At 36.1% G+C, this 27993-nt stretch overlaps 1 protein-coding gene across 2 annotated transcripts in view; it reads left to right on the forward strand.

The window, feature by feature from the left end:
- The window catches only part of ROS1 (ROS proto-oncogene 1, receptor tyrosine kinase), a 157712-nt gene that overhangs the window by 51503 nt on the left and 78216 nt on the right, over positions 1-27993 (forward strand). The window contains exons 19-27 of one of the 2 annotated variants that reach the window (XM_006157868.1): positions 5485-5702; positions 6302-6462; positions 6829-6973; positions 9276-9535; positions 12956-13019; positions 13328-13530; positions 17148-17353; positions 18625-18911; positions 22282-22458. In XM_006157868.1, the coding sequence (XP_006157930.1) occupies positions 5485-5702; positions 6302-6462; positions 6829-6973; positions 9276-9535; positions 12956-13019; positions 13328-13530; positions 17148-17353; positions 18625-18911; positions 22282-22458 (1721 nt within the window). The remainder of the gene's footprint in view (positions 1-5484; positions 5703-6301; positions 6463-6828; positions 6974-9275; positions 9536-12955; positions 13020-13327; positions 13531-17147; positions 17354-18624; positions 18912-22281; positions 22459-27993) is intronic. The other variant, XM_006157869.1, reaches the window with a different exon arrangement.

Below are 27993 nucleotides of genomic sequence, written 5' to 3' on the forward strand. Positions count from 1 at the left end.
GCTGCCTCGAAAAAAAAAAAAAAAAAAAAAAAAAAAAAAAAGATTAACCTAATTAACAGATGGGAAAATAAGCTGAACAAAAATCTCTCTAAGGAAGATATACAAACAGCCAAAAAGCATGAGGAAGTACTCAACATCCCTCATTTTAATGGGGATGAAGATTAAAATCACAATGAGATATTACCTAACCCCTGTCAGAATGGCAAAGATTAAAAATACAAAAGTGGTAAGTGTTGGTGAGGATGTGGTGAAAGGGGAACTCTCCTACACTATTGGTGGGAATGTTAGCTGGTTCAGCCACTATGGAAAACAATATGGAGTTTCTTCAAAGATCTACAAATAGAACTAACATTTGATCGAGCAGTCCTGCTTCTGGGTATCTACCTAAAGGACAGGAGAATGGCCAGTCGGAAAAGCGCTTGCACATCAATGTTTATTGCAACATTATTCACAATTGCCAAGACATGGAACCATCACTAGCGCTAAGACATGGAACCAACCTAAATGTCCACAAACAGATGAATGCATGGAAAAAAACTGTGGCACATAAACTCTGTGGAATACTACTCAGCCATAAAAAACAAGACCCTGGCATTTGATATAAAGTGGCCAAATATGGAGGATCTATTGTGAGTGAAGCAAGCCAGGATATGAAAGAAAGATACTGTATGTATCCACTTAATTTATACCAACTATCTGGTAGAGACAGAAATATTGGAGTGTATAAAAGCAGTGAAAATAGTTATGGATGCTGAAGACAGTGTGGAACCGGGTGGTGGAAGGGAAGAGTATAGAGAGTGTTGTTTTTTATGGCTGATTAGTATTTCATAGAGGTTATGTGACACACTTTTTCCATGAATTCATCTGTTTGTGGACATTTAGGTTGGTTCCATGTCTTAGCGATAGTGAATAGCAAGAGAACAAATAGTGAGACATGACATTAGCGGGACACAGAAATGGTTTACTACCTGTTGATGATAACATGTATAGTATTTTCAACTGGACTCATCTGAGAAGTATTTTATGTTGGGTAAATTCTTTATACAAGCCAAGTGATATATAATGATTGGATGTTTAAAAAATATGAGAATAAATAATAATAATCTGAAAAAAATGAAAAGCTATTTGATGATGATGATGTGGATAGTATTGTCTTTGTCTTGACTGATATGAGTGGTAATTATGCTGGACAAAGAAATGTAATACATTGTAAAGATATATGTGATTCAATGTAATATAAAAAAGATTATGATAATGAATAAAACAAAATAAATAAAACTGATGGGTTTAGAGCAAGGGTTCCCAATCCCCAACACAGCAGGAGGTGAGCGGTGGGTAAGCAGATAAAGCTTCTTCTGTATTTACAACTTCTTCACATAGCTTGCATTACTGCTGTCCTCCACCTCTTGCTAGGCAACAGCATTAAATTCCTATAGGAGCATTAACCCTATTGTGAACTGTACATGTGAGGATCTAGGCTGCATGTGCCTTATAAGAATCTAATGCCTGATGATCTGAGGTAGTGATGCTAGCACTGGGGAGGAGCTGCAAATACTGATTAACATTAGCAGAGAGGTTTTACTCTACAGAGACCATAATAAATCAATTGCTTACAGACTCATCAAAAACCCTATTAATGAGTGGCAAGTGACAGTTCATCTACATCTGGTGGCAGGGTTTAATTCAGAATCAGGCACTTATTTTAGTCTGTGCATGGCTTGCTCATTATGTTATTTACCATTTCTATCTGTGTTTTTTTTCTTGCACTGTACATCTGCTCATTATGTTATTTACCATTTCTATCTGTGTTTTTTTTTCCTGCACTGTACAAGTGTCAGTCACAGTTTTGGTAATTCCACAAGCTAACCCTAGACAAAATGAGTAAAAAGTAAATGTCTCTGGAGAGCTTATTAGAAAAGGGAGAAAGACTCTGTTAAGAGATAGCAGAAGACTCTAAGATTTTCAACAATATGAAATCTGCATTTGTTATTTACCATTTCTATCTGTGTTTTTTTTTCCTGCACTGTACAAGTGTCAGTCACAGTTTTGGTAATTCCACAAGCTAACCCTAGACAAAATGAGTAAAAAGTAAATGTCTCTGGAGAGCTTATTAGAAAAGGGAGAAAGACTCTGTTAAGAGATAGCAGAAGACTCTAAGATTTTCAACAATATGAAATCTGCATTTAAAAGAAAATACCAAGAGTCCTACTTAAATTATGGGTTCAGTACAACAGGTGATTCACCTTCTCCAAGTATGCTTTGTATCATATGTGGCGACTAGCTATCAGAAACCATGAAACCATTAGAACTGCTTCACCGCATGGAGATCAAGAAACCTGCATTAAAAGATAAGCCTTTGGAATTTTTCAAAAGAAAAAATGTGAACACAAAGAACAGGAGCAATTATTGAAGACCACTACTTCATCAAATATGTCTGCATTGGAAGCATCATTCTTAGTGGCTAACTTCATTGCTAAAGCTAAGAAGCCCTCTGCCCTTTGCTATTGGTGAAGAGTTGATCCTATCTGCTGCTAAGGACATTTGTTGTGAACTTTCAGGAGGGGCTGTAGTTTGAAAGATGGCGTGTTTCCTCCTTTGGCTACCACCATAACTAGATGAATTGATGAAATAGCATGATCATTAGAGAGGATTAATGAGTCATCATGGTACTCAGTCCAGGTTGTTGAGTCTTCTGATGTTGACAACAAGGCAGTAGTACTTGTTTTTGTGTGATGTATTTTCAGGAGGATGTGTTCAAGAATATATTATGTGCACTTTTGTTGCCAACCAGCACCACACCTGCAAAATGATACAAGTCTTTGAACATATCAGGAAAACTGAATTGGTCACTTAGGCAGTTTACGCACAGATGGAGTGGCTGCCATGAGTGGATAGCTTTCTAGTTTCACTGCTTGGGTCAAAGAAGTTGCATTGAATGTGAGTTTATGCACTGCATCATCCATGAAGATATGCTGGCTAGCCGAAAAATGTCACCTGAAATTAACATTTTGCAGGATGTGATTAAAATGATCGACTACATTAAAGTATTTGCCCTTAACTCATGTCCATTCATGCAACTCTGTGAGGAGATGGACGCAGAACATACACATCTTCTCTTATACACAGACGTGAGATAGCTTTCTAAAGGTAGGTCACTGGCCAGAGCTTTTGAGTAATGAGAGCTGTTCCAGAGATTTCTTTTAGAAAAATGGTCACCACTGGCAGCACATTTCAGTGATACAGAATGGGTCACAAAACTTTTTTACTTGGATGACATATTAAACCTGCTCAGTGAACTCGTTCTGTCACTTCAGGGTTGAATAACAACTGTGCTCATGTTGGCATATGAAGTGGCTGCATTCAAAGCCAAGCTGAAATTACGGGAGTGATGTGTGAACACTGGGATTTTGGACATGTTTCAGACATTAGCCGGATTTTGAAAGAGACTGAGTTAGCACCTTGTATCTCCCAGCTGGTGCATAATTACCTATCTTGGCTTTCAAAAGAGTTTGAGCATTACTTCCCAACTACAAAAGGCCCCCAAAATGGGAAGGAATGGATTCACAATCCATTTGTGAATAAACCAGGTGAATCAATTTTGTTTGTGCTAGAAGAGGATCAACTGCTTGAGATCACAAATGATAATGGCCTTAAAAGTATGTTTGAGACAACAACAAATCTCTATATGTTTTGGGTTAAAGTCAAGGCAGAATATCCTGAGATTGCCACAGAAACACTGAAAAGTGCTTCCATTTCCAACATCCTGTCTTCCCCAAACAGGATTTTCTGCAATGACAGCAACCAAAATGAGATGTCAGAGTAGACTGAACATAAACAGCATGCTTTAGGTCTCACTGTCTACTGTCATCCCCAGATGAGACTATGGAGTTGTAGGAAAACAAGCTTGGGGAGCCCTCTGATTCTGTGTTATGGTGAACTGTATGTGTATATATATACACACACATGTATATATATTTTATATATAATTATATATTATATATTATATATATTATATAATAAGTGGTTAATCTGGAGGTTCCATGCGATTCTGTTTCTACAATATTCTTTACACAGCAAAATCGTTAATTCACAGTAGAGTATAGTGTTTATTTTTAAAGCACCCTCAATAAGCCCTCACACAGCAATCCTCCCCTTCCCTGGGTTTCCTAAACAGCCTGAATAATTGACATGTACATGACTGAAGTTTACAGGTGGGCCTGGGAGCCAAACTCCAGTCCTACACATGACATCCAGTATTGCAGAGCTTTGTGTTACTACTGTACCACCACAGCAGCCCCATCTTATTCAGGAATGAGAATAATCATGTGGGCATGCAGGCCACGCCTTTGTGGCACCGTGCGCACTGAGTTGGGTGAGGGGTGGCTGCTTGAAGAATGAGGACTCTGAGAGAAGGTTCTTAGATAGACTGGAGAAATGCCCACCCAGGACGATGTCAGAAGTCATGAGCAACTGTTCATCACAGAGCTATTCTGTGTTTCTGGGGACTGGCCATCACATTCAGGAAGTATCATCCCTGTCGATTTTGGATAAATGTCCACACATTCTTGCTCTTTGCTTTTTAATTTTTCCCCCAAATCCCTCAGATATAATAGTTTTTATTTTTAAAGTTATAATTATACTTGGATCCCAATTCTTGCTATCTTCAGTGTGGTTTACTCTACATCCATAAGTTGTCTTTAAGTCTTTTGTACAGATTGCAAACACACACACACACCTGTTTTTCCTGGTTTATTTCTGGATGATACCTTTGTTTCCAAGTCCTGAAAGTACTTTGCCTCCTGATTTTCTTCTGCTTATGAAAGTATTATAAGAACACATGGAATAAATCAAAGATAGGATCTCTGTGCTAATGAAATAATGAAAATTCAGGTTTTGATTTTGATATTATATATTATAAAAAACCCAAGTATTTTTTTAAAAGCTGCTAACATATGTAAAGACTCTTGTAGCTTCAATATCACATTAATAAGAAAAGCCCTTAGAAAATTTGGTTTAGGCCTACCACTTTAAGAAAAATGTTAAACAATCAACTTAATATGAAACCAAAAATAATAACAATTGTTGCAAGGTGTTTTCTTTCTTTTTATGTAAACAAACACACCAGACAAACTTATACACATTCTGACAAATATTTCCATGTACTAGCCTTCCTCCCACTCCAGATTACATACTAATTTATTTTAATAGTTTTTTTACCTAGAGCGCATGTGCTTGCTGAAGAGAGAGATAGAGACAGAGATAGTGAGGAAAAGTGAGAAATCACCCACTGGGGCTTGGCCACGCTGCAATCCCTTCTCCTCCATTTTCCTTCCAGAATCTTGGGCATACATGCACACATGCCCAGTGTGAGTTTCAAGTCACTGGGTCTGGGACACTGACAAGGTCAGCCATGTGGGAGTCCAGCCACGTAACTGCTATGCCATTTGCTGGCATCATAACATACTAATTGACGTTATGTTTCAGCAGTGCGGGAGATACCACCATCACAGAATTTGCGGCCTGGAGTACTTCTGAAATTTCCCAGAATGCACTGGTGTACTATAGTGGTCGGCTTTTCTGGATCAATGGTTTTAGAGTTATCACAGCTCAGGAAATAGGTCAGAGAACCAGTGTATCTGTTTCCGAACCAGCCAAGTTTACTCAGTTCACAATTATTCAGACATCCCTCAAGCCTCTGCCAGGTAAATATTTTATTTATGCCTACCTTCTCTGCCTCACACATTTTGTCAAATAAATGTTTAGGTTGGAATTTGTCTTAAGAACTATATCTTAAGGAGAAAAACATTTCATTAGTTTCTATTTTTTTTGAAGTCAGTTTGATCTTTTTTTTTTTCTTTTTTAAGGTTTTTGCTATAGGGCATGTGCTCTCACTGGAGAGAGATAACAAGAGAGACAATGAGAGGGGAAATGAGAATTCACCCCCAAGGGAAGATGGCCATGGCACAATTCCTTCTCCATTCTCTGCCAGGGACTCTGAGCACACATGCACATGTGCCCTATGTGACCCTCAAGCTGTCAGGTATGGGACTCAAATCATGGTTGGCCATGTGGAAGTCCAGCATCTCAACCACTATGCCACATGCTGGTCCCTGAAGCCAGTTTAATCCTATCCTAAATTTATAGCCTGAAAAAGTCAGAAAAGATGATTTTTAAGATACATTACAGAAAAGGAAATCTTTGTTTTAGTTCTAATTATAAGCAATTCAGATGGATTTTCCATGATTTCTATATTTGGGTTGATTAAAGTCTTTCTCCATTTTTTCTTCCTTTTATTTCACAGGGAACTTTTCTTTTACCCCTAAGGTTATCCCAGATTCTGTTCAAGAGTCTTCATTTAGGATTGAAGGAAATGCTTCGAGTTTTCAAATCCTGTGGAATGCTCCCCCTTCAGTGGATTGGGGGGTTGTTTTCTACAGTGTGGAATTCAGTGCTCATTCTAAGGTATGGTGTTGGTTCTAGTAACTTCCATTTCCCAGAAAGACTGCACTATGTGTGTTGGTCCTGATGACTCTGCTTACCTAGCCAAGGCCATTTCCTTTGTTTCCATTATGGCTGGTTGTTATGATTACTCCTGAGAACACTTGTTTACAACCCATCTCTGATCGCTTTAAAGTCTATTTAACTGCTATGTTGAATATACTTTAATTGGTCAGTGTGGTAAACCATGGGACCTAGCAAAATTAGCATTTTCTAAATTGCAAGTATGGACTTCAATGTGACCAAAGTTTGAAGATTTTAATTAATTAGCAGTAAATTTTTAAAATCATTCTTCCCCTAAGAAAATGATGTTTTGTGTTTATATTGTAGTTCCTGGCTAGTGAACAACAGCTTTTACCTGTATTTATGGTGGAAGGGCTGGAGCCCTATGCTACATTTAATCTTTCTGTCACTCCCTACACCTACTGGGGAAAGGGCCCCAAAACATCCCTATCTCTTCGGGCACCTGAAACAGGTACAGGGATTAAAAATTTCTCTTTAAAATGAAAGGCAGAATATTATTTTCTATGATGAGGAATGGATAGTTAATATTTAAAAATAACTTTCAATTTTGTAGATGTGTTTAGATTGTTTAGATTCAATATCCTCGAAATGACTTTTTGGAGATTAGAATAGCATGATCAAAATATATCTGCATAATTTATTCCAAGATAATATTTCAAAGATTTCTTAAAGACTGTTTCATTTGATTGTAGTGGTATAGAAGATGCAGACACATATTTTAGGTAATTTTTGAAAGGTTTCATAAGAAAAATGAGCATTTAAGAGCAGAGATAACTTCTTATAAGGCTGTTCTCATGGATACTAGCTTAGAATCATTTGTGGGTGAATAGCTAATGTCTAATTTAATGTTTTTTGAGGAATATATTGTTAAAAGGGTAATAGCGGCATCTTCACATATGTTTATCTCTTTCAAGTGTACAAAGTACACTTATGTGTATCACTCTTCTATTAAACATTTATTTCATACCTATCTTGTGTCAGAAATGTTATTTCATTTGTTCCTCATACAGCTCTGAGGTAGATAGGACAGGTGTTATCATCTTGATAATGGAGGTGAGAAAGTGGCTACAGTTTCATCAGAAACTGTACCATTGTTGGTAGAAGATAATCCTTTCATGCACTTCTTAGCACAAGACCTGGCAGGCAGTAAGCACTCCATAAACACAGGTATTCATTCATCATTGCAATTTTTACTGGTAAGATGCTTTCAACAATATTTATCCATGGGTTTCACAACAGGAACATAGTGGAGCCTGGGCGGGTTCTGGAGCAGTTAGCCTTTGGATTCAGGTACGCTCTGTTTGAGATTGTCTTTGGATATTGGCCATGGTTGAAATGTTCAGTGGAAATAGACTTGACTACATCCATCAGGGTAAATAGCATTTCAGCGGATGTTCAGGACAATAAATAACAAGAATAATATATGGTCCCTTGCTTTAAGGGAAATTTACAGTACAGTCAGAAATGATTCAAAATGATCACTATTTATTAAGCACTTAGTGTGCATCTGTTCTATACGAGATTTAGGGGGATGTAGTAAGGGATAAGAAAATATGCTTTCTCTTACAGAACTTTCTCTTACAGAACTTACGAAAATAGAAGACAAATGAACACATACATGGCTAGCAATACTAGAAACAAGACAGTGATAACTGAGTAGTAGTAAGGGCATAGAGTAGGTAGATATGACCATTTATATTGATAACAGTAATACAATAGGTATTTACCGTTACCAAGCTGCCTCAGACTTAGGAGAGGGAGAGGCAAAGCATTGGTGTGATCAGGGAAGGCCTTTGGGGGAGCAGAAGCTTTAGCTGAGTACTGAGGAATGGAATAAGAAGAGGTATCCCATGTAAGAAACACAATGTAAACAGATCTGGAGATCGAATAATGGTGTAGGTGTTGGTATTAAGAAGCAATATGATTGGAATGGAGGAGTGGATGGGGTTCTAATGAAGGAGACCGAGAAAACAAACGGGACATCTAAAGTAAAATCACTCGAAAGTCCGGGAGAAGGATTTCTCTTGATCAAAGGACTGAGAGAGACTGAATTGCTTGGTTTGGCTCTGGATTAAATGGCAAGACACTTATGGGACACATAAATAGATTATTTTATATTGGTGATAATATGTATAGTATCCTCACCTTGACTAGTGTGAAGTGTATTCATATTGGGTAAATTCACTTTACAAGTTAAGTGAGGTATAGTGATGGAATACATAAAATAAATTAAAAAAAAAAAAAGGAATTCCCAAACCATATCCTTGGGATACCATCAGCCTTCTCTTCCTGACTCCTGAGAGATTCAGTGTGAGAGGATCTGTATCTCTAATATACTATATTTTAACTGTGAACTGGGTAAAAGCTGGCTAGAGATAGAGCTTCCCTTTGGATGATGGACATTTCCACCTCCAGCTAAATCAGTCTGTGGAGATGGGAGGCGATATTGCGTTTCATAAGGAGAATGAGTCACCTTCTCTATATGCAGGACACCGAAGAGAAAGATATTCTTAAATTGTAATATGTTGGACATAAGAAGCCTTGCTTGTCAGTAAGATTTGTGGTCATATCAGACTAAGTTCTAGAAGAAATCTACAGAATGTTCTTTCCTGAAGGTCTTTAAGAATGAGATAGATATTATCTCAACTCCCTGAAATAAGCAAATTTATTGCAGAGCTGCTCCATGCCCTGATCATAAGTGGTAAAAGTTGGCCTTAATATTTTTCTACCTTATCTGTGCCTCTACTTTTCAGTTCCATCAGCACCAGAGAACCCCAGAATATTTATATTACCAAGTGGAAAATACCACAAGAACAAAGTTGTGGTGGAATTTAGATGGACTAAACCTAAGCATGAAAATGGTGTGTTAACAAGATTTGAAATTTTCTATCAAATATCTAACCAAAGTGACACAAATAAAACATTCAAAGACTGGATTGCTGTCAATGTCACTCCTTCAGTGATGTCTTTTCAACTTGAAGACATGAGTCCTGGATACACTGTTGCCTTCCAGGTATGAGAGAGGAAACTAGATAAACTAGATATGCGAGTATTAGTAGTGCAAACAGAAGGTTAATGAAAGGAGTCTGAGGTACACTGTGACAGAGGGGCCAAGTGGCCAACCAAAGTACAGAGGAGAAAGGTGACAGTTTAATTAAAGAACATCCTCACAGTGTTTTGCATCCAGGATATTTTTCAGATCAGAGAAATGCATTATTTTTTGCCATGATCACTCCAGGCCATGCTCCACAATAGGTACTTTTATATATATTATTTCATTGATCCTTGCTGCAAAGAAAAAGCCAGGTCCCTAAGTGTATCAGTTAATTACCAAAGCTGCATGATTAGAAAGTGCCTTAAGCCGTTGTCTTTTTTTTTTTTTTTTTGGAGAGGTTTTTGCTATAGGGCGCGTGCGCTCGCCAGACAGAGAGAGACAGAAAGCGAGAAATCACCCCCAGAGGGGATGGCCATGCTGCAATCCCTTCTCCTCCATTCTCCTCTCGGGATCTTGGGCACGCACGCACACACGCCCGGTGTGAGCTAAAGCCACCGGGTCCGGGACTCGAACCGTGGTCGACTACGTGGGAGTCCAGCGACATAGCCATTACGCTAACTGCTGGTCCCACCTTAATCCGTTGTCTAGAGTCCTTTCCACCGTATCATGGCACTCCTGAGTATCATGTGGATGCCTTGCTTTGGAGCTGTCAGTGGAAATAACAGTTGAGGATCAGCATAGCTTATATCTCACATTTACCACCTCCCTGTTATCAATAGATTATCAATAGATACTACCAACAGAGCAGGAGAGAATAGCAATCAAGGAAAACATCTATTGCACCCTGTTTTGACATCTTAAATTTCATATGAAGTAATTTTCCACTTAAAATAAATGGCTTGATGATTTTCATATCCCTAGTAATTACCATGTTGGTGACAATGTTGTACATGGTTTGAATTATTTTAGCTTCTTTTTAGAAAGATAATGTTTGGCAAAATGTTTTAGTGATTTGAGTTTCTTATGAGTGTTTCTTTTAGTAGAATTCTAATTTAGTAATTATTTTGATAATTTTATTAGTTCTCCAAAAATATGTACATAAATTTTAAAAAGTTGTAAATACAAGTTAAAGATAATATACAGTTCTATTTGTTAAGAATTATGAGTGCTCCAGTTAAATAAATGTTGTGGTTAAGTGTATTTGTCTATATGTACATATTGTTTTTGTTTAATTAATTTATCTATTTACATTTAATCACATCTTTACAGTGTACAACATTTATTTTTCCAGCACAAATATTATGCATGTCAATCAAACCAAAGATATTACTCTATAACTTATCAGCAAATAGCTTCTCACTTTTTTTGGAAATTAAGTATACTTTTACTTGCTTTTTCCTTCCCCTTTCCCTTCTCTCCCTTCGATACTAAACTTTTTCCCACATTTTATTGATTGACAAAAATACTTTAAAAATATGAATAAAGCAAAACAAAAACGGTTAAAGCTAGAATCTAGTGACAAGTTCACTATAATTTTCTTCTGAAACGTTTAAAAAATTAATTAATTAATTTACATTCATTCCCTGAGCATTGTCATAGCATACAAAATGTTATTTCCCATCCCGAATATACTGCATAGTGGTTTAATCATACATGTTATCATCAATAATTTTCCATTTTCGGTTTCATGTATATATATTTTACCCCTATTTCTCGCCCTTTGCCATTTACCACCCTCCTTCCACACTCTCAGGTGTCTACAGTTGTTTTCCATTCCTTTTTCCCCCCACGCTTTATTGATTCACAAAATTTCTTAAGTAATCCAACCACTTTCAATGGCAAGTTCAACTGTTATGTACATATGTGTGAATACATGTCTGACTTTAGGCGAGAAACTCTGAGTAGAATGAATATACTATAAGGTAGCACCTAGCTGATGCTATATAGCTTACTACGGTCATTAAGTAGGTACTTTTTAATATATTTTTAATTTAAAAGGAAAGCAGTTTTAGTTATAATAAATCAAACAAATGCTAAGGAACTTTGCTTAAAACTTAAAGCCAGGAAACAGCTTAGGATTCTGTTCAAATAGTAGTACACGAACCTGTCGGCAGCTCAAGACAAGACAAAAATCCTTAAAACCAGAAAACGAAGCCTAGAAGAAAATCAGCAATGTTTTAGTCAAAAGTCACAAAATGCTATTTCACCAGTTCAGTCTCATGTATTTTATCTTCTGTTGTGCTTCAATCTTCCCGATTAAATTCCGGGATATAATATTCAACTCCAGACTTGTTCTTACAATTAAGTTGGCTGTTTTCTTAGTTTTTGAACTCTTATTTCTGTGTGTCTGTATTTAATTTTCCTGGTATAGCACTCCCTTGAGAACTTTTTGGAGATCTGGTCTGGTGTTGGCAAATTCTTTCAGGTTTTGCTTATCTGAGAATAATCTTGTCTTTTCTTGCCATATGAAGGATAATCTTGCCAGGTACAGTATTCTTGGTGGAAATTGCTTTTCCCTTCACACTTTGAATATATTATGATCTTGATGCAGTAGTCGCAAGGGCCAAAAGAGTTATCTATGTGACGGTGGTTTGAAATGCTCATTTTCAAATTCTAGCTTAATTATTATTTTCTTTTGATAAATCTTGTTTTTAAAAAGTATGGGAAATGTAGTTATTGGAAGCTTCTCTAGTTGTTGAATTTAAGGTAAGTGGAAGTTGGCCATCGTTTGTAATTTTATTTCTATTAAACGTCCTATGCAACTTAATTTAATAGCTCAAGACCTTTATAATTTTAAATTTTAAACAAAAATAGAGGGAATGAAATGATGACTATGATCAAATTAACGCATCCATCACCACCTTATTCTGTACATTAAATCCAGGGACCTTTTTAAGAAAGTTATTGAGATAGGAACCAGCAGTTGGCATAATGGCTATGTCACTGAACTCCCATGTAGTTAACTGTGGTTCAAGTCCCGGACCTGGTGGTTGAAACTCATGTTGGATGCATGTGCATGTGTGCCCAGGATCCCAAGAAGAGAATGGAGGAGAAGGGACTGCAGTCTGGCCATACCCTCCAAGGGGTGATTTCTTGCTTTCTGTCTCTCTCTGTCTTTCTGGAGAGTGCATGTGCCCTATAGCAAAAACCTGTTAAAAGAAAAAAAAAAAAAGAAAGTTATTGTTTCATTGTTTTTTTTTTTGCAATAGAGATTGTCCCTTTCCTAGACTGAAAAACCCAACAACATGAGCATATGACACTTTTTCCTTGCAGTGATTTATTGCCCCATACTTAGATGTAAAGAACTACTCAAAACTATCAATAATATTTATGTCAGTAGTGTCACATGAAGCATTCAATTATTTATCAGTCTCAAAACTTGATTATTACCACTGAGAACACTGTTGAACAATTTTTTGTTTCCTTTCTTTCCTTTAGGTTCGGGTTTTCACATCTAAAGGGCCAGGACCATTTTCTGACATAGTAAAGTCTAAAACATCAGGTATTTGTTATCTAAAATCTGTGCAAATAACAATTTACAAGTGTCTTTTGCCCATTCGTATCTTTAGAGACATGAACACATCTCTGAACTGAAGTTAAGGTCAAGCAAAAAAAATGATTTTTATCATCATCAAAGCATGTTTAAACAAACCTAGATTTAAAGAGCATAGAGCCTTCATTGAAACAGATGCTTCAGGAGAACCCAGAGGGGGCCATGGATTCCAAACCTGGCTGATATTGAGTCAAGAGATTTTGCTAAACTAAAGTTAGTTTTCTCATACATATTATCTATTTGTCTTTTGTTTTCAGAAATCAACCCATTTCCTTACCTCATAACTCTTCTTGGCAACAAGATAATATTTTTAGATATGGATCGACATCAAGTTGTGTGGACCTTTTCAGTGGAAAGAGATATAAGTGCTGTAGGCTACACGATTGATAATGAGATGGGGTATTATGCTCAAGGAGACTCTCTCTTCCTTCTGAACTTGCACAATCATTCGAGCTCTGAGGTATTTCCCTGTGTAACTCTTTGGTAATAAAGGAAGTGGCCCATTTATGTATTACTCTACTCTGTAATAAATATAATTAACCGATGGTTGAGTTATTCAGCTTAGAAAAATTGAAAGAAGAGATGTTATACAATCAGTTAGCCACAAATTAATACAAAATAGATTTTGGGAAAGTGTAATTAGGATTAATTTAGCAAACATTTGTTGGGGTCAAGGCAGTCAATTAGCTTTTGGGATATACGAGTAAAATTATTGGCTTTGTTCCTTTTTTTTTTTTTCCTTCTCTACAACAGCTTTATTAGGTTGATTCATAAAACATTGGCAAAATAAATTTTCACAGTTACAAACTTCAAAGTATAAAGTTGTATATACCAAAAACACAGGTAATACATTTATAATAATAACTTACACATACACACTTAATGGTAAACTACAATTTTACAAAGGATTGTAAACAGCCCTTTCTTTTAGGCGAAGTGCTCTTTGGATGACATATAAATGAACAGATATGCACTAGAGTGAACAGAACAAAAATGTTTTGGTTTTTTTTTCTCTTGTTATCATTTATAATTTCAAAAAGTTTTGCACTTGAATGTTCATAATTTGATAAAGCGTTTATTAAACTATCTGCAGAGTAGTTTAACACATAACAATTTTAAGCAGACATGACCTAATTTTTTTTCTCACAGCCACCGTCCACTTGCCAGTCTCACTCTTTACCAACCACTCTCTTCTTACAGTCTCAAGCATCCACACTCGTCCTCTCCACCAGTACATCTTCAGATCTCTCGATTTCTGCCATAAAGTACAGACACAGTACAAATTGGGTGGGGATATAAAATGTGTATCTTTTAAAATCTGGCTCACTTCACTCAACATTAAGTCTTCTATTTTTTTGTGTTTAAAAAAAAAATTTCTTTTTTTTTTTTTTTTTTTTTTTTTTTTTTTTTTTTTTTTCTGCTGTGTCCATAGTGTATATATGCCATAGTTTTTCAACTCAATTATCAGTTTTTTAACATTTAGGTTGGTTCCATGTTTTAACAATTATAAATAATGTTGCAATAAACATGGATGTGCAAGTATCCTTATCTTTCCTACTGAGTTTTTTCTTATCTATTGGGTTGACACCAAGAAGTGTGATTGTTAGGTCATATGGAAGTTCTATTTGTAAGATTTTGAGAAAATTCCATATTGTTTTCCATAGAGGTTGGGCTAATTTACACCTTCACCAACAGTGTAAGAGAGTTTTATTTTCACAACAGCCTTGCCAACACTTGTCATGCTTTATTTTTTTTTGGTGCTAGCCACGCTAAATGGGGTTAAATTACATCTCATTGTAGTTTTAATTTGCATTTCCCTTATAACAAGAGACTGAACATTTTTTCAAAGCCCGTGGCCATTTGAAAGTCTTTCTTGAATAAGTATCTATTCAATTGTCTATTTTTAAATTGGATTATTCATTTTTCTACCAGTGAGCTGCTTGAGTTTCCTATAATATTCTAGATATCAATCCTTTGTCTGAGGAATAATTTGCAAATATTTTCTCCCATCCTGAGAGTTTTCTTTTCACACTAGTTAGAGTTTCCATTGCTGTAAGGAAGTTTTTCAGTTTGATGTAATCCCACTTATCTATTTCAGGGACCTTTGCCTGTGCCTTAGGGGTCTTATTTAAATTTTTGTCTATGTCAGTGTCTTTAAAAGCTTTTCTTATGTTTTCTACTAGTAATTTTGTAGTTCGAGGCCTTATATTTAAATCTTTGATCCATTTTGAGTTAATTCTAGCTAAGGGTGAGAGATAGAAGTCCAGTTTCATTTTTTTCTGCAAATGGATATCCAGTTCTTCCAACATCATTTATCAAAGATTTGTTGACTATAAGATTTAGGGCTTATTTCTGGATTCTCTATTCTGTTTCATTGCTATATGTATCTATTTTTGTGCCAGTACCATGCTGTTTTGATTATCACTGCTTTGTAATATACTTTAAAATTACATGTGACATGCCTCCTAGTTTGTTTTATAGATACAGTGTTGCCTTGGCAATATGAGGTCTTTTTCTTTTTCATTTCAGGCAAGTTTTGTAATTTTTTTTCTACTTCTGTAAAGATTATCTCAGGTAATTGGACTAGGATCTCATTGAGTATGTAAATTAATTTGGGTAGAATTGACATTTTGATTATATTGATTATTTTAATCAAAGAGCATGAGTAGTCCTCTTAATAAGTCCAGTTTTTTATTAGTCTAACATTGGGAATATAGTATTGCATAGTGATTAGCAGGTGAGTTTTGGAATCTGACTACTAGAATTTAATAATTGCTTTACCTCCTACTATAGCCATGACCACTGGAAAGTTATTTAGCCTTTCTGGTTAAGTCACACCACATAATAGGGTTCCTGTGACAATTAAGTGAAATAATCCATCCAACGTACTTAACATTATGCCTGGAATGGGGTAAACACTCACTAAATGTTAACTAATAGTGAAGACAGACAAGGCTGGATGTGATGACGTAATGATGTAAAAAAAGATGAGCCAGAGGTGAAGGTGGAGAAAACCAGAGGGAGAAGCAAGTGCAAAGGTAGCAGGGAAAAAGAGCCACCAGATGTTCAAGGAGCTATAAAGCAGGGAGTTTGGAATGGAGTTGAAGGTGAGGGTAGACTAAAAGACAGATGGGAAAGCTGAAAAGGTAGACATGAGCCAGGACTCAACAATTTTCCTTTATTAAACTTAGCTATCAAATGTCATTCTGGAAGCCAACAAAATGCCTTTAATGAAACTTAGTGGGTCATTAATATGGTCAAGTTGTGCTTTAGAAAGGCCTCTATTAGTACTGAGAATAATGGATTAGAAAGAATAAAGTTTAATACAAGTAAGAGACTACCATAGAAATCCAGTTAGGATTTAGGTGACAGGAAGTGAGGGAGGAAAGAGAGGACAAATTGTGGAAATATTTAAAATGGAACTAGTTTCCTACAGATAGTGAGGAAGAAGACAAGGAAGAATCACATTTGTTGAGATTTGCTCCTCAGAGGATTGCCAGAAATCCATACAATTATAAGTGCAGGAGAAAAGGAAATTTTGGAGTGTGGTCATAAATTCTATTTTTGGAAGTCATTCATATAAAGCAGGCAGCTAGCTATTTGAATCAATAACTAAATGAAGGATCTTGTCCAAAGATGTGGATTTGTAGCACTGTAGATTATACTCGAAGTATGGCAATTGAAATTATCTAGAGAAAATATACAGTATGAGAAGAGGACTCATGGTACACAATCCAAAATTATTGTGATTTTGGATGACAAGAGCAGTGCAGTGTAAAAGTGTTATGGTTGGAGCCAGGTGGTGGTGAAGTGGTAATGCAACTAGCCCCACATGAGATAGATTCTAGGTTTAATTCCTGGGACATCCCAGAGCATGCCAGATGAATGTATAGGTACAATGTTTTAGAATAGCTGGAACTGAGTATGTATGCCTGTCTCTCTGTCTCTTTGTCTTTCTGTTATATCATGGAAAGAAGAAATAAATAAACTTAAGAAAAAGTGATACGGGTGATTGCAGAAAAGTTTTCAAACAAATGACCCCTATATTTTTGGCTGTGTTCTCTACCTAATTTTAAGCTTTTCCGAGATGCAGTGGTTTCTAATGTCACAGCTATTACAATTGACTGGATTTCAAGGCACCTCTACTTTGCACTGAAAGAGTCACAAAATGGAATACAAATTTTTGATGTTGATCTTGAACACAAAGTGAAACGACCCAGGGAGCTAAAGATTTTCAACAGGAATTCAACAATAATTTCTTTTTATGTATATCCTCTTTTAAGGTATGTAAGCACGAGTATCTTTTTCTATTGTGATGAAATAGACATAGATATATTTAATGTAGTATCTTTGGTTTAACATTAGAAGTCATTGATGGGAAAATAAGATGCCTAGGATTCTTGGCTCACTATATTAAGTAATGATAGTTAAGCATATAATTATGAGCCCATAACCACAACTATGTAAACTTGATTCATACTGACAACTTCACTGAATTAAAATTAGGCCGATTACCTACAGGAAACAGTAACAGATTTTTATATTAGTGAATTTAATATCATAAGTTGGTAAGGTCAAGAAGGGGACTGAGACAGTGGCAGGAAGTGAACAGGAATAAATGGGCAGCAAAAGCTATTCTGGCTCATCCTTCTTAGTTTAATCAATGTCCTCATAAGAAGAGTTCTTATTTTTTATTTTATTATTACTTATTATTATTTGTACTTTCAATTGCTATACATCATTTGGATTGTAAAGAGATTTTACCCAACATGATATATATGCCACACACCAGGTAAGTTGAGAATACTATACAATACATCATTCAGTAACTGATTGAGTAGCAATTTCCCAGGCTGGAAAGATATAGTGTTTCATTTGTACCATAAGCATGGGTGTAGACTATTCTGAAACTAGATTACATTAGTATTAAGAAGCAGAAATAGCAGAAATGGAGTAATGATCACATTTTTGGACTCACACATAGTCGACTGCGGTTAAAGTCCTGGACCAGGAGGCTTCAAACTCACTCCAGGCACGTGTGCATGCATGCCCAAAGTCCTGAGAGGAGAATGGAGGAGAAGGGACTATGGCATGACCATCCCTCCTGGGGGGAGGGAGGGTAATTTCTCACTTTCTGTCTCACTGTCTCTCTCTGGCGAGGGCACATACCTAATAGCAAAAAATCTCTCTCAAAAAAAAAAAGCAGAAATAAATGTGAGAAAAGAGAAACAGAGATCAATGTTGATGAAAAATAGGCAAGTATATTTCATATGTACAGTCATTAATAAGCCATTTAATACAGAGGCTAAAGTTATTATGATCTAAGACTTTAGTTGCAAAAATATCTATTGATAAATCATTGAAATGTTATGAGTTAGACTTCTGTGACCTCCTCCATCTGAGGGGAAGGTTATAGGACACTGAGAAACTCTATCTCCACAGTCAGTATTTGTGCTTCCAATCATTAGGAAAGATTATTCTTCATTAGAAACTAATATTTGGAATGATATATTTTACTCATTAAGCTGGAGGGACCTTCTTTTTCCCCCTGTAGTCGCTTGTATTGGACAGAAGTTTCCGATTTTGGCTATCAGATGTTCTACTACAGTATTATCAATCACACCTTGCACCGCATTCTGCAACCCACAGCCACAAACCAACAAACTGGAAGAAGCCAATGTTTTTGTAATGTGACTGAATTTGAATTAAGTGGAGCAATGACTGTTGATACCTCTGACCTGGAGAAACCACAGATATATTTTGCCAAAGGGCAAGAAATCTGGGCCACAGATCTGGAAGGATGTCAGTGTTGGAGAGTTATCATGATGCCTGGCGTGCTTGGTAAGATGCTGATGTGTGTGCATACATCTTTATAAATAACGGCAGCTCCTCTCATTCCATTAAAGAGGCCTTGAACTTCACATATGTTCAAAAGACAATACACATGGTATTTTCTCTGGGCCATACCAAATAGAAAGATTCAAATCAAGTTGTTTCCAGGCAAACAGTATATAGATATTCAAATATGTTTGTGTGTGTAGTGTTTTTTTTTTAAGTTTTGTAACTAACAGTAAATCTACAGTGGAGTGACCTTAACTATGTATTCTAAGCATGTCACTAAATACATTTTCTCACTTAATCATCACGGTATCTTGTGAAGGTTGATATTAGTAGTCTTACTTTACAGATGAGAACACTGAGACTGAAAAAGTAAGAAAATGTATCTAAAGGGCCACAACCAATCAATAGAGAGGTTAAAATTGGGCCCAACTACAATATTCATGATCTATTTTATTTCTGATTTGATGATCTCATTGACTCCATTTTCAGCATGAATTAGTCAATGTTTGGTAGATCTAGGTGTTGAAATTGATGTGTTTGTAGAGGAAATGATTGAAAGCCTATGATAATTTGAAAGTCAGTAGTAATTCTGACAGGAAATATACTCTAAATACCTATATACTCTTAAGAATCTACTCCTCAATATCTAACATGGTGAGAACCAGCAGTTAGCGTAATGGCTATGTCGCTAGACTCCCACGTAGTCGACCGCGGTTTGTGTCCCAGACCCGGTGGCTTAAAACTCACGCTGGGCACGTGTGCATGCGTGCCCAAGATCCCAAGAGGAGAATGGAGGAGAAGGGATTGCGGCGTGACCATCCCCCCTGGGGGGTGATTTCTCGCTTTCTATCTCTATGTCTCTCTCTGTCTGGCGAGCGCACGCGCCCTACAGTGAAAATCTCTCAAAAAAAAAAAAAATCTAACATGGTAACCTCTATGCACATGTGGTCATTTAAATAAAATTAAAATTAAATCCCTTAGTCATAGTAGGCACATTTCAAGAGCTCAAAGCCACAAGTGACTAATTGTGACTTTGAGTTTAAATACAGGATCATCAATGTATAAAACAGTCCTATTATTATTGAAAGTTATATTGGGCAGTGCTAGTTTATATAGTAAGGTTTTAAAAGTGCAAATATATGTGTGTGTTATAATGGTACATAAGGTTTTATTGACATGTCACCCAGAACCTTTTAGAAACAATTTTTATACACTGTCAATAGGCTTAAGTAATGTTTTAAACTTATCCTCTTGGGAAATCACTTGTTCCTTTTAATCTAACAAAGACTCTTTCCTTGATCAAACTTTAATTACACTTCTCTGAAATTCTAAATTTTCAAAGAATAAATCAGTCACTTTCTACATGATAGCCATTTGACTATGCAGAAATAGCTGTCATATATCTCAATACCTTCTTTAGAGGAAAAATCAAGTACCTGTAATTATTCCTGATGTGGCTTCTAGATCTTTCTCTGCCCTAATTGCCCTCTGTGGTTTTACTCCAGCTGGTTAATAGCCTCTTAAATAGTGCCTCCTAGTGACACATTATACTTTCAAAGTGTTCTGGTCAGTACAGGAGGACTCTGACTTCTTTCTGGCCTTCTTTTTACTCTAGCTAAGGTGAACAATGAGGGGGCAGGAAGGAGGGGTTCAAAGGGAAAACAAAGCACAAAACATTTAAGAGACACAAAAATGAAAAATTATCCTTTGATGATGGTATGGATGGTAATATCGTTGATTAGACTAATATACAGTATATTCATGCTGGGAAGGTTCATTTTGTATACTGTAAAGATACACAGTAATTAAATGTAAAAAAAATTAAGAAAAAAGTGACTTTAGGTCTTTGGGCTGCCTGTCACTGAAAAACCTATAGTCTTTTTTAAAAAAATTAAAACTTCTTTTATACATTCACTGTACATCATAACAGCTTACAAAATAAATTCATCGAACATGAACACACTCCTTACCAGTCCAATATTACATACTATATGTGTTATCATCAACAGATAATTGTCCATTTCTGTATTCCTCAAAGTCTTGGGTCTCTATTTTTCTCCTTGATTCCTTTCTTCTTACTTTCCCCCATCTCTCGCCCTCTTCCCCGCACTGGCTCCAGTGTCTGTAATCATTTTCCAGGCTTCTATATCCTCTAGTATTTCAGTTTCTGCTATAGAGTGTAGACAGTTGGTATATATTAAGTAGAGACATACAATGTCTCTCTTTCATAGCCTGGCTTGCTTCACTCAGCAGTAAATCTTCCATATATGTCCACTTTCTATTAAGTGCTAGGATTGTTCTTTATGGCTGAGTAGTATTCCGTAGAGTATATATGCCACACTTTTTCAATCCATTCATTTGTTCATGACATTTGGATTGGTTCTGTGTCTTAGCAATTGTGAATAATGTCATGATAGACAATAGGTGTGCAAGCACTTTTCCTACTGAGTGTTTTCCTATCCCTTGGGTAGATGCCCAGAAGTGGAATTGCTCAATCATGTGGTAGTTCTATTTGTAGATCTTTGGGGAACCTCTGTATTCACTTCCGCAGTGGCTGTACTAATTTACGTTCCTACCAACAATGTAGGGGAGTTCTGAAAAACCTGTGGTCTTACTCATTCATGTTAGTTATTATTAATCTTGATCTCTTTCATTAATTAATTAATTTATAGAGTTGATTATAAACTCAAATTTAGATTTTTGCACTTGTTCCAATTAAATTTTAACCTATTTCCTGATTCTATTGTGACATTTTTGAATCCAAGGCTATAAATAAACCTACTAATGACAGTGATAATCATGCATTATCTGAAAATTTCATAAATATGAGTGGACTTCAAGAAGTTCAGGGTATAGAATTAAAGTATGACTTTTTTTTGGTGCAAAAAATGTGGAAACCCATGACAGTCTTTCTATAATGTGTATTTCCATGAACTTTCTGAAGACTACTTAGCATGTTTACTATTCATTCATTACAAACAACTGATAAAAATATCAAGCAAGAAAGCAGTGAACCCTAAGTCTATCATCAGTACTTCTCTCAGGTTGGCATTGTTTATATTGGAGTCACAGTTGGGTTTTAAATCTTGTCTTGGCCTTTTACTAGCTTTGTGGCCATGATTATATTATTTAACTTCTTCAACTTGAGTTTGATAATAATGGTATTTATCTTCTTGGATTGACATGGAGTTAGAATGAGAAAATTCTTCTAAAACTTTTATTGAAATGACAATATAAATTACTTTTTCATACTGAAATAATAAAAAGATTCAAAATTAATCAGTTATAATACATTTTATAATATTGTTTCAAATAAAAAATGTAAGATACACATTTTGTTTTTCATTGCTGTTATGTCTTTCATCAACAGAACAAACACTTGTTAGCTTAACCGTGGATGGAGAATTTATATATTGGATCATCACAGTAAAGGACAGCACAGAGATTTGTCAAGCAAAGAAAAGAAATGGGGCAATCCTCTCCCAAGTGAAGGCCCTAGGGAGCAAGCAAATCTTGGCTTACAGTTCCGTTATGCAGCCTTTTCCAGGTAATGAAGTCATGTTCATAATCAGCTTATTCTCCCAGTTTAATGTCAAAAAAATCTTATGGTGTCTTCCTCTCCAAGGAAAGCTGTTCCTCCAACACTTTTGTTGTGCTCTCTCACTGTGCCAGGTTGTCTTCAGTGTGTGCTACGCTCCCTGTTTGCCCTGGATCACAAATTACTCTGTGTGTATATGTAACTTGGGCTGTGATAGGCAACTTTACACATGGGAAACCCATGTGCTGTCATCCTCTCTGCCTGTCATCATTCTCTTTTCAGTCCCATACTCCTCTCTGCCTGTCATCATTCTCTTTTCAGTTTCATAATTTCTTTTCTGTTTTTTTTGTTTGTTTGTTTTGTTTTCCTTTGATAATATTTTAGGTCTTCCACTGCTATCAAAAAGTATTGCATAAAACCTCAGGTCATTTTAAAGGTAAAGTGTTGTTTGTTGAAGTATTATATGTTATGCATTACATAGTGTTATGTTGTAGCATTATGTATTAATATGGAGTATTATTATATTATTATATGGTACCACTTAACATATACATCTGCGCTACCATTTTTATTGTTTCTAATGTTTATTAAAATGTGTCACTAGGGGCCAGCAGGTGGTGTGGTGGATAAGGGCGCCGGATTCCCACATGGCCAACCATGGTTCAAGTCCTGGACCTGGTGGCTTGCTTTCTCACTTTCCCTTTCTCTCTCTCATCAAATAAAGAAAAAAAATTAACAATAACAAATTTAAATAAATTAATAAATAATTCTTTTTTAAAAAAAATGTGTCACTGATGAAATTTTGTAGTGTTGTTCCCCTAATCGTATTTTCCCCATTAGCTCTGTAAGTTTTATTATGTGGTTTTGTATGATGCAACAATTTATAGAAATGCATATATTCATTACCGAAGAACTGATTATATATTTTGTACTGAGAGTCAAAATTTAAAATTTTTGTATTCTAGTAATCAAACAAAAACAGATTTGCATCATCTCACTGGTGACATTCAAACCTGCTATTTCTGAGTCTTTGTTAAGCTTTCTCTGCTATTAAGATGCAAATGTCATTCTAAATTAAGTGTAATTCTCTCCTAGAGAGGGACAGAAATAAATAAAATAAAATCTCTTTAATTAAATGGCTTAATTTATAAAATATGTAAATTTTAAAGAGTAAGAATTTATAAATAAACCTAGTTTATATTTGTATAAATTATTTTCCACTTTGAGAGATTTAAGATTTCTAAAGTCTATGTGATTTGCAGTTTCTGATCCAGCATGTAAGAAACTTGAAAATTGCCACAGCATCCTAACAAGTGAAAACTTGAGCAAATTGAATCTACAACTATTCTTAGATCCCTAAAAAAGTTAGGTCACAGGAAAAGTGAGGATATTTTAGTAAATTCTCTTGTGCTTCTAGCAAGGACAGATGAAAAAAGAATCATTTTGAAATACAAAAGAGCATTCACTCCTTGTAGAAAGGTCTGCCCTCCAGAGAAACTAGCCTTCTGGGGTTTATCCGAGTCTCATCTACCTAGAGAAAAGAAAATATCCAACAGATCCTCTATGTAGAAATCTGAAAGAATTGGCAAACTCCTGGAACTAGTAAGTATAGCAAGTTTTTAGGACACAAGGTTGATATATAAAAGTCAATTGATAGCCTATATACCAGCAATGAACAAAGAGAATTTGAAATTGAAAATACAACACTATTCATATTATAATCTTCTAAAATGAAATGCTTAGGTATAAATCTAACAAAATATGTACAAAATCCATATGAGGAATACTGCAAAACTCTAATGAAAGAAATCAAAGTATAACTAAATAAATGTAGATATATCCATATTCGTGGATTAGAAAACTCAATATTGTCAAAGATGACACTGTTACATTACGGAAGAATTGATGTCACTTCTTCTGAATGAGGTTCAATGCAATCTCGGTCAAAATTCCAGTGAGTTATATTTGTGGGTATTAATTAATTCGAGTGCTAACTTCGTAGTGCAGTAATAATGCATTGTTCAACAGAAACAGGATCCCACTTGGTGACCCTGGTTTGAATTTCCAGCCTGATTTGAAACATGCTGAGCACATTTGTGAATGCCCAAGATCTGATGGGCCAGGGGACTGGAGGAAGGAGATTGTGGTATGACAGAATTCTGTGGAGGGTCGTCCCCTTTCTCTCTCTCACTCTCACATATATGTGCACATGCTCTATCATGAATAAAGTAAAAGGACTCTTAGGTTTACATGGAAGAGCAAAAGACGTAATAGCCAGCAAAACACTGAAGGAAAACAAAATTGGAGGACTGACACTATCTGACTTTAAGATGTTTTATAAAGCTACAGTAATCAAGACGTGATGATAGAAGAGACAAATATATCCATGAAACAGAAGAGAAAGCCCAGAAATAGGTACATTTGAATATAGTCAACTGATCTCTAACAAAAGGGTGAAAGTAAACAATGTAGAAAAGTCTACCTTTTCAAAAAGTTGTGCTGAAACAACTCTATATACAGTTGTCGAGAGAGAGAGAGAATGTAGATGCAAACCTTACACCTTTTATAAAAATTAACTCAAAATGGATCACAGACCTAAAGTAAAATATGAAACTCCTAGAAAATAATGTAGAATAAGGTCTAGATGACCTTAGGTTTGATAATGACATCAAAGCCACACTCCATGAAAGAAAGAATTGATAAGCTGGACTTTATTCAATCTTCTGCGTGATCTAATCTACTTTTAATACTTTCAAGGGAGTTTTTAATTTCCTGTATCACATTTTTCATCCCTAACAGTTCCATCTGATTCTTTTTTAAGGTATTTATTTCTTCTTTCAAATCATGAAAGAACTTCCTCACCACCTGGAGCTCATTATCTCTTTTCTCTTGGCTTCTCAATGAGTTTGGTCACTACAAATATGCTAAATTGCTTATCTGACATGTCCACCTCGTCCTTTGTGTTGTCTGTGGGTGAGGTGGGATTGACATTTTTTTGGGGGGGAGAGACGTTTTGTTGGCTGCTCATATTTCTTGTGCCTCTGTGATTGTTCCTAGTCATCTGGTGGTCTATGCATTCCTTCCTAACCTACTTAAGTTACCTTTGAGTGTTCAAAGGTGTGCAGGAGTAGAATATTGGCGATATCTCTTCTGGTCTGCTTCCCTGTTGCTCAGCAGTACCCTGCACTGTTGTCACAGGTTCTGGGTGACTCCCTGTTTCTAAAGAGTGGTGAACCTCCGACTGAGCTAGTGAACTTCGTTCACCTTAGGAGCAAAGAAAAGATCGCGGGGCAATGTGCACCCTATTCAAGACACCAAAGTTCTGAGAGTCCAAAGGCAACCACATGTGTGTGTGTGTGTGTGTGTGTGTGTGTGTGTGTAGGGGAGGTAATGAGCCATGGTCCTGGCCATTAGGGCTTGCAATCACCAGCAGTCTGGTGTCTGGCAATGCGATTAACTGGAACTGGTCTCCAGATGGGGTAGGGAGGGGCGCAAATTTGTCTTAAAAGAGCTGGACTTTATTGAAATTAAAATTTTCTGCTTTGTGAAAGACATTGTTAAGAGAATGAAAAGACCAGGTCTGGTAGGTGGCATGGTGGTTAAGGGCGCTGGACTCCTGCATGTTTGAATCCCAAGACCTGGCGGCTTGCTTTCTCACTTTCTCTTTCTCTGTCTCTCTCTCTGTGTCTCTTTCCAGTCAAATGAAAATAAATAAAGGAAGAAAGTTCAATAAAATAATGATAAAAAAAGAGAGGATGAAAAGCCAAGCCAAAGACTGGGAGAAAACATTTACAAATGATCTATCTACTAAAAGGTTGTTATAGAAATAACAATAAATTCAACAATAAGCAAATGACCTGATTTTAAAAAAATAGGCAAAGATCTTAGTTGACAATGCACCAAAGATGATATATAATGGCAATTCATATCACATATCAAGATACACAAATGCTCCACATATATGTCATTAGGGAAATAAAAATTGAAACACCAATGAGATACCACAGCCGACTTATTAGAATGTCCAACATCCAAGATACTGACAATACCAAATGTTGATAATCATGGGAAACAAATGTACTCATTCATTTCAGGTGAGAATACAAAATGATACTCCTACTTTGGTAGGCAATTTGATAACTTCTTGCAAAACAAAACATATTCTTACCATAGAACCCAGAAATTGTACTAGTATTTACATAAAGAGGCTGAAAATTCATGTCCACATGAAAACTTGCATCTGGATGTTTATAGCAGTTTACTTCATAATTGCCAGCCCCAGGAAGAAAACAGCTTCTTCTTTAGTGGGTGAGTGGATAAACTGTGGTACATCCAGACAATGGAAATTCATTTAGAACTTAAAAGAATTAAGCTCTGAACAAAACATGGAGGAAACCTCGGAAGTAAGTGAGGGCCACCAGCTGGCTGCTGTGGTGGTGACGGCAGCTGGATCCCACCTGGCTCGCTGACTGACTAAGTCCCAGGTCCACTGACTTGGCCATTTATGCATGTGTGCCCAAAATACCAAAACGGGGACAAACAGATGAGAAGGGATGCAACAGGACCATCCCCCAGGGTGGTGCTTTCTTGCTTTTCTCTTTCTATCTCTCTGTTGAGCACATGTGACCTCTGGTAAATTTTTAAAAAGAAAAAACAAAAAAGTCAATCAGAAAAGGCTACATACTTTATGATTCTAACTAAATGATCTCCTGGAAAAGTAAAAACTACAGAAGAACAGTAAGATCAGTAGTTGCCAGGACATTGGGAAGAGGAAGGAAGATGAATAGGCAGAGCATAAAAAAATGTTAAGGCGGTATAACTACTGTGTAGAAAACTATTTTGGTGGATACATGTCATTATACCTCTGTCCACACCCCAGAAATACACAGAAGTAAACTACGATGTAAACTATGGACTCTGGGTGACAATGACGTGTCAATGTAAGTTCATTAACTGTGACGAATGTACTCGGTACATTTGGTGTAGATATTGATAATGGGGGAGCTATGCACCCATGATGGCAGTAGGCCTATGGGAAATATCTGTGCCTTTCTCTCAATTTTGCTGTTAACTTAAGACTACAAAAAATTTCCATTTTAAAAAGCTTATACAATATCTATTTGAAGTTGAACAAGATGTGCACACACACATATATACACAAACACACATATACCAACACATCTTTTTAAAAAAATGTCATAAAGGTAGCATGATTTTGTTATAACTGAACTCATATGTTTAGCATAAAGCCATCATTGTTTTCGCTGGGAAAAAAAGGGCCAGCTGTATTTTGTTATGGCCTAATACGATATCAAGGGTACTTTATCTCCACCTACTGGAAATTTTAAGCAATTACCAGTTACTTTTTGCTCCTTTTTACTGAGGCTGAATTTAACATCTTTGAATGTATGGGATAAAGAAGGCAGGAAGAAAAAAAAAAAGAAGGAAGGAAGCAAAGGATAAAGAAAAATGAAATAAAGGAATGAAAGAGAAGAAAAAAGAAAAAGGAAGGAAGAAAGGAAGGGAAGAAGAAAGGAAAGAAAA

Source organism: Tupaia chinensis, unplaced genomic scaffold (assembly GCF_000334495.1).
Source record: "Tupaia chinensis unplaced genomic scaffold, TupChi_1.0 Scaffold000563_1, whole genome shotgun sequence".
Lineage (NCBI taxonomy): Eukaryota > Metazoa > Chordata > Mammalia > Scandentia > Tupaiidae > Tupaia > Tupaia belangeri.